This window comes from Aureococcus anophagefferens, assembly GCF_000186865.1.
Source record: "Aureococcus anophagefferens unplaced genomic scaffold AURANscaffold_15, whole genome shotgun sequence".
In the NCBI taxonomy this organism is placed as follows: domain Eukaryota; class Pelagophyceae; order Pelagomonadales; family Pelagomonadaceae; genus Aureococcus; species Aureococcus anophagefferens.
Window position 1 is genome coordinate 652,541 of NW_008705575.1, and position 13,465 is coordinate 666,005.

The 13,465-nt window shown below is 72.7% G+C and overlaps 3 protein-coding genes across 3 annotated transcripts; 2 read left to right on the plus strand and 1 right to left on the minus strand.

Moving 5' to 3' along the window:
• Positions 1-5,160: 5,160 nt before the first annotated feature.
• Positions 5,161-7,066, minus strand: AURANDRAFT_28944 (hypothetical protein; the record flags this gene model as incomplete). The annotated part of the gene is made up of 2 exons (XM_009040520.1): positions 5,161-6,736; positions 6,795-7,066. The coding sequence occupies 2 exons, from the start codon at positions 7,064-7,066 to the stop codon at positions 5,161-5,163; spliced, it is 1,848 nt and encodes a 615-aa protein (XP_009038768.1).
• Positions 7,067-7,495: 429 nt separating this feature from the next.
• On the plus strand, positions 7,496-8,101 carry AURANDRAFT_65566 (hypothetical protein; the record flags this gene model as incomplete). Its single annotated transcript, XM_009040464.1, has 1 exon — positions 7,496-8,101. One exon carries the CDS (start codon positions 7,496-7,498, stop codon positions 8,099-8,101), a length of 606 nt encoding a protein of 201 aa, XP_009038712.1.
• Positions 8,102-8,880: 779 nt separating this feature from the next.
• AURANDRAFT_7596 (hypothetical protein) lies at positions 8,881-9,249 on the plus strand (the record flags this gene model as incomplete). The annotated part of the gene is made up of 1 exon (XM_009040465.1): positions 8,881-9,249. A coding segment is annotated over one exon (369 nt), but the record flags the coding sequence as incomplete, so codon positions are not given.
• Positions 9,250-13,465: the final 4,216 nt, after the last annotated feature.

A 13,465-nucleotide genomic window follows, 5' to 3' on the forward strand; every position in this document is an offset into this window, starting at 1 on the left:
CGCGATTTCTTCTCCGGGGGGGCGAGGATCGCCGTGGTGCCGCCCTCGGAGATCATGGCGACCGACGCAACGCGGGCTAGGCCCTAAGACGGGGCGCCGCTTCAACGCCGGAGCGTCGAGGACGGCGCCGAAGGAGGAACTGACGAAGACGCCGAGGCCGCGCCCCGCGGGCGGAGAGACGGAGTCCCTCGGCGTCGGTCGGTCCTGCTCTCGTCTAAATCGTCGTCGTGAAAATCCTGGGTCTCCAAGAGGGGTGTGGCCGCGTCCCGCGGCGAGGATGAGCTGCGGCGCGGCACGTCGGCCGGCGCCTCGTCTTCGCGCTTCGCGGCTCGCCGCCGGCGAGAGCCAGCGTCGCCAGGGCTCGAGCTCCGTGTCACCGGCTCGTCGCGCGCGCGCGCGTGCCCTGTGTGTGCTGTGTCTCCGAGGCGGCCCGTAAGGCTCCCCTACTCCTCGTAGACCGCGCGCGTCCTGTTCGCGGCGTGGCGCAGCCAGTGCGCGACGGTGGCCAGGTCGTCCTCGTCGAGCGCCATCTGGAGCTCGTGGCCGCGCTGGCCGACGACGAGCGTCTTGTGCGCGTAGGCCTGGAGCCCGAGTGTGACGGCCGCGGGGACGTTCTTGTCCGCGCCGCCGAGGACGGCGAAGACGCGCGTCGGCGCGCCGTGGTGCGCCCCCGGCGCCCGCACGAGCGCCGCCGCGGCGTCCATCTCCGCGTCGCCGCCTGCGGAGCGGGCGCGTGTCCTTCCCGCGCGCGCGCTCTCGCCGGGCGCCGGCGCGCGCCGGGGAAGTAGCCCGCCTGCTGCGCGAGCATCTGCGCCGCGCGCGCGGGTCCGTGGACCGCCGCGCCGTGGGTCCCCGCGGTCCCCGCGACGCAGGCCCGGAGGTAGTCGGCGCGCGCGCGCGGGTCGAAGACGGGGCAGAACGCGAGCGCGAAATCGAAGGGCGCGCCCGCGCCCCAGCGCGCCGGGTCCGCGGCGAGCGCCAGGGCGAAGAAGCCCCCCGACGAGCTGCCGGCGACGCCGAAGGGCGCGCCGAGGCGCCGGCTCGCCGCGGCGACGTCCGCGAGGTCGCGCAACGCCGCCGGGTGCGGGTGCGCCGCGCCCTGGCGGAAGGACGTGTCGACGACCACCAAGCCCCGCGACGCGAGGGACCGCGACTTGGACGCGTGGCTCTCGCAGTCGCCCGTCGTGAAGCAGCCGCCGTGCGCGAAGACCGCGACGCCGAGCGGCGCGGCCGCGGCGTCCGCCGCCGTCGGCGCGCGGTCGAGGGTCTCGTCGCGCTCCGCCGGCGCGTAGGCGCGCGCGTCGATGACGGCGCCGTCGCGCATCTCCAACGTGTAGCGGAAGACGCGCACGGCGAAGGTCTCGTCCGCGGCGGCGCAGGCGCCGTCCTCCCGCGCGGCGCCGACGCAGGCGCAGAGGACGGCGGCCATGAGCGTCGGACTCGAGCGCATGCACGAATAGGATCGCCTCCTTTGCAGCGGGTCGCAGCGCTGGCTCGGCGCAAAGGTTCACAGCAGCTGGGCGCAGCGCTGGCTCGGCGCAAAGGCTCGCAGCAGCTGGGCGCAGCGCTGGCTCGGCGCAAAGGCTCGCAGCAGCAGCTCACAGCTCGCAAGCCATGCGCCAAGACTGTGGTTTAAGCCTGAGCCGACATCCTTGCCGAATTTGCATGCTCATCAAGCGAAACCTTGCGGGCTGCCCGAAAGAAGCTCCCGACGCCGAGCGATCACCAGAAAGCCATCATGGCGCCGTCGCCGCTCCCGCGCCGCATCAACGTCATCAGCTACAACCTGTGGCTCATCCCCTTCTCCGGCGCCTGGAACTTTGGGCGCGTGAACCGCTGCCGCGACCGCGTCGCGTTCGAGTGTGCCAAGCTCGAGCGCGAGGCGCCGAGCGACCTGCAGATCGTCGCGCTGCAGGAGGCCTGGGCCTTCCGCGCGGGGCTCGCGTACCCGCTGCTCTGGCTCATGCACAACTTCGAGGCGTTTTTGCTCGGCCTCGGCCTTTGCGGCGGCGTCGAGCCCGCGGCCTGGACGCTCGTTAAGAACGCGACGAGCGCGCTCGCGGCGCTCTGGGCCTGGGTCCCCGGCGCGCGGCGCATCCTCTGGTGCCCCAAGTGGCGCTTCGTCGAGGCCCTGGGACAACTCGGCCTGCCCTGGCACGCGAGCGGCCGGGGCGCCTTCGCCGCGCACCCGAACTTTGCGCGGCCTCCGCTCCTCATGGACAGCGGCCTCCTGCTGCTCGGCAGCCGCGCGCCCGACGCCTGCGGCTTCGAGGGCTACTCGCGGGCCGAGAGCTCCGAGGCGCTGGCGAACAAGGGGCTGCTCTGGGCCGCCTTCGGGAAATTGGGCCTCGTGGCGACGCACATGACGTTCCAGTTCGACGACGGCGGCGCGTCGCGCGGCCGCCAGCGCGCGAAGCTCGCGAACCGCGTCGCGGCGCTCCTGGGGCTCGACGCCGACGCGGCCACGCCCGTCTGCGACGTCGTCATCGCAATCGCGCCCGCGTCTTTTCGTTTCCGCGGCGCGGCGCGCGACGCGCGCGCGCCGCAGGTCCTCGGCGACTTCAACCACGCGCTGCCGGAGCAGACGACGGGCGCCGAGCCGGGCGAGGAGCCCGAGGGCGGCAGCCGGAGCACCTACGTCCGCGCGTGGCTGCCCGGCAACGCGTCCCTGGACCTGCTGCTCCGCGATCTCGCGCTCGACGGCCGCGCGGCCGTCGCGCGCCTGTCGCCGGACCCGCCGACGAACCTGGACGGCACGGTGGACCACGTCTTCGCCGTGTCGAGGCGCGGCGACGCCGCGAGTTACGCCGCGAAGTCTATGGCGACCATCGCGGACCCGGACGCGGACGTGAGCGACCACCTCATGATCAAGTGCGCCCTCGAGCTGCAATAACCGTCCTTACTAGCGCCGCTAGGCCTTGCGCGGGCGCTCGACGGCGGCCACGTCCATGACGTTGTTCGGGCTGACGCGGTCCCGGCCCTCGTCGTCGGACGCGGCGCGCGCCGCGTCGACGTCGGGCCCCGCGGTCGACACGGGCGGCGGCCGGCCCGCCGTCGCGTGGACGACCTCGGCGTCGGCGTCGTCGGGCTTGGGGCCGTCGAGGTCCATGAGCCGGAGGCCGCACTCCGTGATCGCGCGCGCGGCGTCGCCGCGCGCCGCGTACGAGAACCGGCAGTCGTGGACCCGGCGCGTCCACTCGGCGACGGTGGCGACGTCGGCGCCCTCGCGCTTGAGGCCGATGATCACCGCGGCGACGGCGATCATCGACGGCGGGTACTTGAGGAAGTGGACGTCGCCGCGGGCGCGGTCCGCGGACGCGAGCGCGCGGCGGCCGACGGCGGCGACGTCGACGGCGAAGCGGTCGTCGAAGAGCGTGAGCAGGCCGTGGACCGACGCCTGGATCGTCGGCGGGTTCAGGTGCCACTTGAGCGCGCAGAGGAGCTCGAGCTCCATGAGCCGGAGGTCGCTCCCGCTGAAGAGGCCGTCGGACAGCGTCACGAAGTCCGACGTCCGGAAGGGCCGCGTCTCCTCGATCTTCGACGCGAGGAAGATGGACGCGATGGACGCGAGCCTGGGGGGTCGCGCGGGTTCCCGCGGCCGTTCGAACGCGAGGTCGGACGCGGCGCGACGCGCTGGAAGTTGACGTTGCCGCAGGACCGGCGGCTCAGGTAGCGATCCAGATAATTCGTCGCGAAGCTCAGCGTCTCGGGCTTGAGCTTGAAGCTCTCGCCGAGCTGCGCGCGCGCGGGGGCGTCCGCGCGCGAAACTCCCCTTTTGCGAATTCGCGCGCGGGCCGCGCGCCTGGTCGAACCAGGCCATGATCTTCGTCCGCCAGGCCTCTTTCATGCCGTCGACCTGGACGGCGTCGATGTAGTCGCTGCGCGGCGCGTAGAGCGCCTGCGGGCGGGGCCGTCGTCGACCGGTGGCTGCCCCGCGCGCGGCGCGCGCGCGCGGCGGGCTGCCCCGGAGCGGCGCCCGCTGCGTCCGCGGGCGGGCGGGGCGGGCGGCGCGGGGTGCGCGGGGCTGGAGCCGCTGCGTCGCGGGCGGCCGCAAAAGGGCGGGGCGGCGAACTCACCTCGCTGGAGGATAATGCATGGAGCCGCTTCATTGCCGTCTTCGCGTCGACGGCTTCGCCGCACTGGGCCGGGAAGAAGCTCCCGTGGACGGCCGCCATGGGACTGGCCAGCGCCTCCATCAGAGCGCCATGGCGATCGTCGACTCGCCTCGACAGCAAGCCAGCTCCTGAGAAAGATCACTTGATGAAGGGCGCGCGAAAGAGTTTCAGTTCATCTCGCTTTTGGTGCAGGCTTGGCTATAAAAGGCCAAAACTCTTGAGATTACGCTGGATTACGACTTGGGATTACGGCTGAAGTTTGCCTGCAATGCCACAAGCTCTCAAGCGCTCTCGCGCCGCCGCAAGCGCAGCATGGCCGCGCTCGACGCGTCCTCGGCGGGCGCGTCGTGGAGCGTCGACGAGTGGGCGGCCTTCCCGCCGCTCTACACGCTGCAGCCCGTCGCCGAGACGCGCGCCCAGCAGCTCAAGATCTGGGTCGAGCTCGTCCACGCCTGGGCGCGGCGCGAGGCGACCTACACCTTCGCGCCGGCGGCCTGCGGCGCGTTCCGCAGCGCGAGCGCCGGCCGGGCGCTGGACGCCGCCGGCGTCGACGCCGTCGTCGCCGCGCTCGTCGCCGACGGCCGCGCGGAGCGGCTCGAGGCCGGCGACGTCTTCCTCTACGCGGCGCGGCCCGCGGACGTCGCCGCGGCGCTCCACGCCTGGGCGGCGGCGACGCGGAAGCTCGGCGGCGTCTTCACGGTGCTGGAGCTCCGCGAGGGCGACGACGCGACGAGCCCCGTCCACGGCGCGGACCCGCGCCTCGTCGCGCGCGCGCTCGCGGTCCTCGAGGACGAGGACAAGGCCGAGGTCTTCCACGGCGCGACGTCGGCCGACGCGGGCGTCAAGTTCTTCCGCGACGGCGGGTAATACGCGTTCAGTATGTGCGCTTCGGGTCGAGCTTGCGTTCTCCTCAAGCTTGAGGTCCACCGCGACGGCGGTGAAGCCCTAGAGTATGTGCGCTTAGGGTCGAGCTTGAGCTCGTCCGCGACGGCGGTGGCGCCCTAGTATGTGCGCTTAGGGCCGGCGGGGTCTCGAACGCGCCCCCCTAGGCGATCGCGCAGTTCGCGTGGCAGCCGTCGGAGTCGACGCGGACGGGGCTGAGCTTCGTCGCGGAGACGTTGCCGTCGGCGTCGTTGGAGATGAGCCAGGTGCCCTCCTCGACGTCGAAGGTCGCGACGTCGTCGCCGAAGGTCGTGTCGAAGCCGCGGATCTTGACGGCCTCGGGCGCGTCCGCCGGGCACGCGCCGCGCGTGAAGCCGCCGTTCTTGACGACGGCGTGGTCGACGACGACCTTGGCGCCGGGCTGCGCGTTGACGACGAGGCCGCCGTCGAGCTTGAGGGACCGGACCTCGACGTCGCCGCCGAGGATGAGCGTCGACGTCTTGGACAACGAGACGAAGGCGGGCTTGGGGAGCTTCGCTTTGAGCTCCGCGAGCGACGAGCAGAACGACGGCTTGAGCACGACGGAGGGCGAGAGGACGTCGGACGAGATCTTGTCCCAGGTCTCCTTGGGCCCCTTCTTCGGGACGTCGCAGCCGGCCCAGCGGAGCATCTCCGCGCAGTGGAAGTACTGGTCCGCCTCGGCGGACAGCGCGCACGCGGGCGGGTTCTTGCCGACGGCGTCGGCCGTCGCGTTCTTGCAGGGGCTGAAGGAGATCCAGGACTCGACGGACGTGAAGCCGACCCTCTCGCTCTCCGGCAGCACCTTGGGGTAGTCCTGCATCATGCACTCGAGGCGCGCGGGCTTCTTGAACTTTTTTTTCGCCGCGTCCGCGTACTTGGGGTTGACGAACTCGCCCATGACGCCCGACGTGCGCGCGAGCGTCGCCGCGTACTTGCCGCAGTCGAGGACGAACTGGTTGATGTTGCCCGGGTAGGGGCTGTGGACGCCGTCGTCGCCCGCGACGTCGCCGTTCTTGTTCACCGTCGCGCGGAGCAGCGGGTCGAGCTGGTTGTACTCCACGTTGAGCGTCATCTCGCGGCCGTCCGTGTGCGTCAGCTTGGCGATGCCGCCCACGGCCTGGCCGGGGAACCGCGGCACCGTGAGGAAGTTGCAGTGGAGGCCGAGGCTCTTCGACACGCCGAGCGTCGCGAGGAGCGGCCGGAACCCGAGGCCGTTCGTGTCCTGGAAGAAGTAGACCCACTTGCGGCCCGCGTCGGCCCACCGCTTGACGAGGCCGCTCGAGTGGAGCAGCATGTGGACGTCGCCGTGGCCGTGGGGCTTGGCCTGGACGCCGTAGGGGCCGTCGGGCGCGATCGCCGCGTCGTTGTCCTGGAGCGCCGCGACCTTCTCCTGCTTGACGAGGGTGATCTGCCCCGGCGCGGCGCCGAAGTCGCCGTGCTCCTTCAGGAGCGCGACGGTCATGGCCTCCGTGTCGCCGCTCACCATGATGGCGAGCGGCAGCGGCGCCTTCGCGCCGGACTTCTTCTCGAGCGCTAAGAGCGTCTCGACGTAGTACTTGAGGTAGCACGTGTTGCTCGCGGTCTCCGTCGGCAGCTCCACCTTGATGCGGCTGTAGCCCAGCCGCTCGCCGAGGCCGCCGGCGACGAGGACGAAGCCGCACTGCGCCGCCTCGCCGAGGCCCGACGCCTCGTGCGCGAGCCACTCGGGACTTCCGAACCTAGCACGCATGACGGTGACGATGTCTAATCGCTCGGCCGCGGGACGCCGTCCCGGACGCGAGCGACTCGCCCGCGGGCACGCTCGGCGTCCAGCCGTCGAGCGGGTTGTCGCCGCGCGCGCTCGACGCCAGCAGCGTGCGCGCCGACGCGAGGTAGCCCTTGAGGCCGCCGGGGTAGGACCCGTCGAGCGTCGCGATCTGGTCGTAAAAGGCCGCGCGCTTCTCGGCGCCGTCGCCGTCGCTCCAGGCGGCGAAGAGGTGGCCCTGGCCCTCGGCGACGAGCATGTCCGCCAGGGCCTTTTGCGCCGGCGTGTCGCTGATGGGCGCCATGGCTGGAGATTCACGCACGCGTGCACGAGAGGTCGAAGCGCTCAGTGGCGATCCTCCACTGCCGTACCGCGTGGCCCGAAGTAAACATTGCAGTTGGCGCAAAATCAACATTGACAGGGCAGCCCATAATCGAGTGTGTCTGAGCCCGACTATCGTCTTCTGCGCGCGGCGTGGCCGCTCATGGGCGGACCGCTCCTCGACGACGAGGCGTCGTCGTCGTCGTCGGCGCGCATCGGCGCCGCGGCTTTTGACGACGAGGCGTCGTCGTCGTCGGCGCGCATCGGCGCGCCGCGAGCGCCGCGGCGCCGCGCCCGGCGCGCCGCGGCGCTCGCGGCGGCCTGCGCGGCGGCGGCGCTCGTCGGCGGGTCCCTGCCCGGACGGCGGCGGTCCGCGACCGTCGCGCTCGCGGCGTCCAAGGGCACCTTCTCCATGACGGGCATCGTGCCGCGGCCCTTCGTCGGCGAGGTCTACGCGGCGGACGAGAAGATGCTGACCGAGGAGGAGGCCTGGGAGGCGCTGCAGGCCGCGGACTTCAAGGCCCACTGCGACAACGTGACCTACGCGTTCTGCGGCCGCAGCACGTGCCGCCTGAACGGCGAGAAGGCCGTGGCGACGTGCGGCTGCAAGCTCATCAAGGCGTCCGCGGGCTCCATCGGCTTCAACAGCAAGAACGCGTACCTCATCCGGTCCAAGATCGTCCGCAAGGCGCTCTACGAGGCCACGGTGCTCAACTCGAGCACGTCCTTCGTGAACACGGTCTGCGGCGCCATCGAGAGCCGAAGGCTCTGGCGCGACGCGGGCTTCGGCAGCGACTTCGGCAGCTTCAGCGACCCGGGCTACCCGGGCTACTGGGCCATGATCGACTTGGATTGTGATTCCTCCGGGTCCATCGACTACAACTTCGCGGACTGCGACGGCGCGCCCTGCGACATCGAGCAGGGCTTCAACCTGTGCCGGAAACAACCAGTGGAATGGCCCTGTCCAGCAAAACTTCAAACCTCTCTATCTCGGTCAGATCGACGTCGTTCCGGCTGATTTTTGGACAGGTCGTTTTCTCTCGGTGAGTTCTTTTTAGAGAGTGAAAGAGCTATGTCAAAATCGTGCAAACACGTCCATATTGAAGTCGTGTTGAATATGTTTGTTTCCTGCCAGGCTTCAACACGGCGCCCTTCGACGCAAACTACGACTCCATGTGCGTCTGCCCCTACGTCGCCGCGAACCGGTCCTACGTGATCCACGAGTACATCACGGACGCGACGGCGACGTCCTGCCCGGAGCTCATGACGGGCCTCGGCGACTGCGCCATCCAGAAGACGCTGAGCCGCAACGCGATGATGACGACGCGCGCCGACACGCTCGAAGTCTACGCGGACCTCAAGTCCGCAAGCTTCCTATCCGCGGGGACCGAGTGCCCGACCGTGAGCTTCAACAACGTGTCGACGATGCCGACCTGGAGCCCGACGGCGAGCCACCCGCCGACGGCCGCGCCGACGACCGGCGCGCCGAGCTACGCGCCGACGTACTGCCCGACGCTGTTCCCGACGCTCAACCCGACGCTCTACCCGACGCCGAACCCGAGCCTCGTGCCGACGAGCCCCGCGCCGTCCGCGGGGCCCAGCGGAAACCCGTCGTTCTACCCGAGCGCGGCGCCGACGACGGCCGCGCCGTCCGCGGCGCCGTCGTACGCGCCCAGCGCCGCGCCGACGACGGCCGCGCCGTCCGCGGGGCCGTCCGTCGTGCCGTCGTCCCTGCCCTCGCCGCGGCCGACGCACCACACGAGCGACCCGACCGTGCTGCCGTCGGCATCGTTCGCGCCCACGTCGTCTCCGACGTACGTGCCGACGCTCAAACCCACGTATCGGAAGGATCCGACGCGGGCGCCGACGTTGCTGCCCAGCCCCGAGCCGACCGTGAAGCCCACCTATCGCAAGGACCCCACGGCGGCGCCGTCCATCGAGCCGTCGCCGCTCCCCAGCCCGCGACCCACGTATCGCAAGGACCCGACGGGCGCGCCGTCGTTCCTGCCGAGCCCGGAGCCGTCGGTGAAGCCCTCCGACGAGCCCTCGGCGGCGCCGAGCTACCTCCCGACGCTGAAGCCGACGCGCCGCAAGGATCCGACCGCGGCGCCGTCGATCCAGCCATCGCCGCTCCCGACGCTGAAGCCGTCCCATCACAAGGATCCGACCGCGGCGCCGTCGTACGCGCCGACCGCCGCGCCGACGCTGAAACCGACGCACCGGAAGGATCCGACCGCGGCGCCGTCGGGCGCGCCGACCTCCGCGCCGACGCTGAAGCCCACCCATCGGAAAGATCCGACCGCGGCGCCCTCCGACGACGCGTATAGTTATAGCTACTAGCCTGTGTGTGGCCGTGCAAGAGTCGTGTAAGCGGTGCAACATCGGGTTCGACCTCTGTTCAACCTTTTGTTTGAGGCTTCATATAGAGTTTGGGCGCGCCTTTGCTCCTCCCTGCGCAGCGGCCGTGGCGCGCGTCCGCCTCGGCTTCGTCGGCTGCGACGTCCTGCCAAGTTCCTCCCGGCCGCGATCTGCATAACCAATAATGGCGGACCAGCCTGACGTCGATGCGATGGGCATCAAAGCGCTCAAGCAGTTGATAGAGAGCAGCGGCCTCTCGCACGCGGATTGCTTTGAAAAGGCGGACCTGCGCGCGCGCAGCCGCGAAGCGCTGGCGCGCCTCGCCGAGGCGCGGAAGATCGCCGACGAGAAGAAAACCGCCGACGCCAAGCACGCCGAGGCGACGGGCGCCGCGCCGCCGCGGAGGCCGCCGCCGCCGAAGGGCTCGCCGAAGGCCAAGGCGCCGCCGCCGAAGCGGCCCGCGGCGAAGCCGCGCCAGCCGCCGAAGAAGCGCGCGCGCAAAAGCACCGCCGACGAGTGGGACAGCGACGCCGAGTCCGAGGAGGAGGAGGTCCCGAGCTCGTCGGATGAGGAGTCCGTCGCCGAGTCGTCCGACGCCGACTCGGTCAAGGAGCGCAAGGCCGCCGCCGCGCGCCCAAAGGCCGCGAAGCCGGCCGACGGCACGGCGTTCGCGCTCTGGATCTCGACGGGGCAGACGTCGCTCGGCGACGACGAGAAGGTCCTCGGCGTCTTCTACTCGTGGGCGCAGGTCGTGAAGCGCGCCAAGGACGTCCTCGCCGACGGCCACGGCCACGAGAACTGGTGGTGCCCCAAGTCGAAAGGGGGCTACCTGCCCGACAACGGCGACGACGACGACGACTACGGCGACCGCGAGTACTTCGAGGACCACACGGGGTCCACGGCCGAGCCCGAGGGGTTCATCTCCTGGCGTCTGGCGTCCGCCAAGCACGGCGAAGGGGGACTACGGCAACATGGCGCTGTGGGCGCAGCGCGTCCAGATCCCGCCCTGAGCGCGTAAGTACGAATCTCAGCACCACAAGTTAAGTCCCTTCCAGTGCCGGCCGAGGCAGTTCGGGTCCGTCGCGAGATCCACGAGCACGCGGACCTGGTCGCGGACGTCGAGGACGTCGCCGTCGACGTCGCGCCGCGCGTCGCCGGGGTCGCCGCGCGCGACGGCCTTGGCGTGCTCCTTCATGGGCTTGAACATGGCGTTGGTGTTCCGGTCGAGCTCCTCGACGAGGAGCGCGACGGGGTGCGCGCCCCGGAGCTTGCCGCGGGCGACGGCGACGCGCTGCTCCGGCGTCGCGGCGGCCGGGCCCGCGCCGGCGCGGCCCGGGGCCGCGCGGCCCGGGACCGCCGTCGGCGGCGAGGCGGCGGCCGTCGGCGCCGTCGGCGCGTCGTCGAGGAGGCCCGACGAGTCGTGGTCCCGGCCGTCGAGCCAGTCGAGGACGGGCTCGCGCACGAAGGTCTCGAGGAGCGCGAGGAGCGCCGCCGCGTCGCGCGGGCCGCGGAGCGCGGCGAGCGCGGTCTCCGCGGCGTCGGCGAAGAGGGCGTCGCCGTCGAGGGGCGCGAGGGGCGCGCGGAGCTCGCGCGTGAGCCGGAAGGGGATGAGCTCGGGCACGGGCAGCGCGGTCGTCGCCGTCCCGAACGCGTAGCCCATGTCGATGTGGACGACGGCGCCGTCGCCGTCCGCCAGGAGCAGGTTGTCGAGGTGGCGGTCGCCGAGGCCGACGACGTAGCCGCAGACGCTCGCCGTCGCGAGCGTCTCGAGGTAGACGCGGCGCTTCGCGAGGAACGTCTCCGGCGCGGGCGCGAGGCGACACAGATGGCGCCGGAGCGCGCCCGCGTCGCCGTCGAGCGCCTCGTGCGCCGCGGCCATGGCGGCCTCGGCCCGCCGGCGCGGCGCGTGCCAGACCTTGTCCTTCGGGCCGCCGTCGTGGACGAGCTTCAGGGCCTTGTTCCGCGCCTTCTTCGCGTCGTCGAGCGCGCGGAGCCCGCCGGCGAGCTCCGGCGCGATCGCGGCCTTGAGCGTCGGCGCGCGCGAGACCCACTCGACGAGGCCCACGCGGGGGCTCAGGGGGACGACCCGGAACGTGCGCACGGCCAGGCCCCGGCGCCGCGCGGCGCCGCCGGCGCGCGATAGGGCCGCGCCCATCGCGTCGAAGAGCTGCTCGACGCGGTCGTCTAACCTCAAATCCTCGCCGCCCTTGACGAGGTAGTCGTAGGCCGCGCCGTCCGTGGCCACGATGGTCAGCCGCTTGGGCCGCTGCTTCGAGGCCAGGGCCAGGAGCTGGTCCCGGAAGCGTGCGATCCGCAGCGCGGGCCGCCCGGGCACGGCGACGTCGTCGCGGCCGTCGAAGTCCGCGAGGTAGCGGCTGTAGGCCGCGAGGTCCGGCCGCGGCGGGGGGGGCTTCATTTCGTTCTTCAGCGCGAGCGCCTCGGCCCTGGCGTCCTTGAAGGCCCCGGGCGACGTCGCCGCCTTTGAGGATCGCGGCGTCGACGGCGTGGACCTTGGGCGACTTTCGAAGCTTCTGACCGAACGTGGCGTTGGTTTCGCCGACGCGCGCGCCGACGCCGTCCCAGGACGCGTCGAGGAGCGTGCGGCGGCAGCGGCGCCAGGTCCGCGCGGCGCCCGCGGCGTCGCCGCGCGCCGCGCGCTGGTGCGCGTCCTTGACAAAGTCGTAGTAGCGGAACTCGGGCTCGTGCAGGCCGGCCGCGGCGGCGACGAAGGCCTCGGCGGCGTCGTCGAAGCAGGCCGCGAGCGCCTCCTTGAGGACCGGGTGGCCCTCCGGGAGCCGCTCCGCGGCGAAGCGGAGCGCGTCGCGGACGCTCGCCGGCGCGTCGCGCGCGAGGCGCGCGACGGCGGGCTGCACGCCCGCGCAGAGCGCGCGCGCGACGTCGCCGTCGCCGTCGCCGTGCGCCGAGAGCACGGCGACGAACTGGGCGCCCCAGGGCGCGAGCGACGGCGCGGCGACGGCCGCCTGGCCCGCTTTGAACGCTTCCACGGCCGCGGCCGCGCGCCGCGACGCGAACAGCGAGAGCAGCCGCGGCACCGCGCGCGCCGCGAGCGCGTCGCCGCCGGGCGCCGCGACGGCGCGCAGGTAGGAGGCGACGGCCGCCGCCGCGACGGCGCCGCGGGGTTCGCGGCCGCCGCCCGGCGCGAGCGCCGCGAGGTCGCACGCGGCCGCGCCCGCGGCCGAATGGCGCGGCCGCTTCGCGGGGCCTTCGCCGTCGGCGCCGTCCGCGGGGGCCCGCGCCTCGTCGCGGCGCAGCATCTCATCCAGAAAGTCCGCGTAGGCGAAGGCCGCGGCGCCGTCGTTCGATTCCGCGTCGGCCCGGAGGCATTGCGCCGCCGCGTCCATCTGGGCCCGGGCGGCGGCGCGCGCGTCGCCGCACCGCGGCCGCGCGGCGCCCGCGTCGAGGGCGTCGGCGAACTCGCGGTGCACGGGGCCCCGCTCCGCCGCGTGTTCCAGCGCCTTCTTGTAGAGTTCGCAGCACCGCTCGCGGCCGCCGCCGTCGCCGGCGTCCGCATGGCGCCGCGCGGCCGCGAGGAAGAAGTCGGCCTTGAAGGCCGCGATGTCGCCCCGCGCGTTGTCGGCGAACATCTTGTCCTTGAGGCAGAGGGCCTGCGCGACCTCGACGGCGCCGCGCGACAGTGCGAGCGCGCCCGCGGCGAGGCGCTGGCCGTCGAGCGGCGCGGTTTGCGCGGGGGACCGCGGCGCGTCGCGGCAGATCTGGCGGCAGCGCAGGTCCCAGACGAGGTCCTCGACCTCGAAGCGGCCGCCCGCCGGGGGCATTGCGGCCCAGCGGTCCGCGACGCCGCGGCCGCCGGGCCTCGCCGCGGCGTCGACGGCGCCGAGCGCCGCGAGCTCCGCGAGCTGCTCGCGGCGCGGGCCGACGGCGCAGGCGTCGAGAGCCGCGAGGTGGTCGCCGACGCGCGCGTAGCCCGCGTCCAGCGCCTCGGCGCAGCCGCCCCAGTCGCCCGCGCGCGCGAGCGCCGCGGCGACGGCCGACGGCGCCGCGG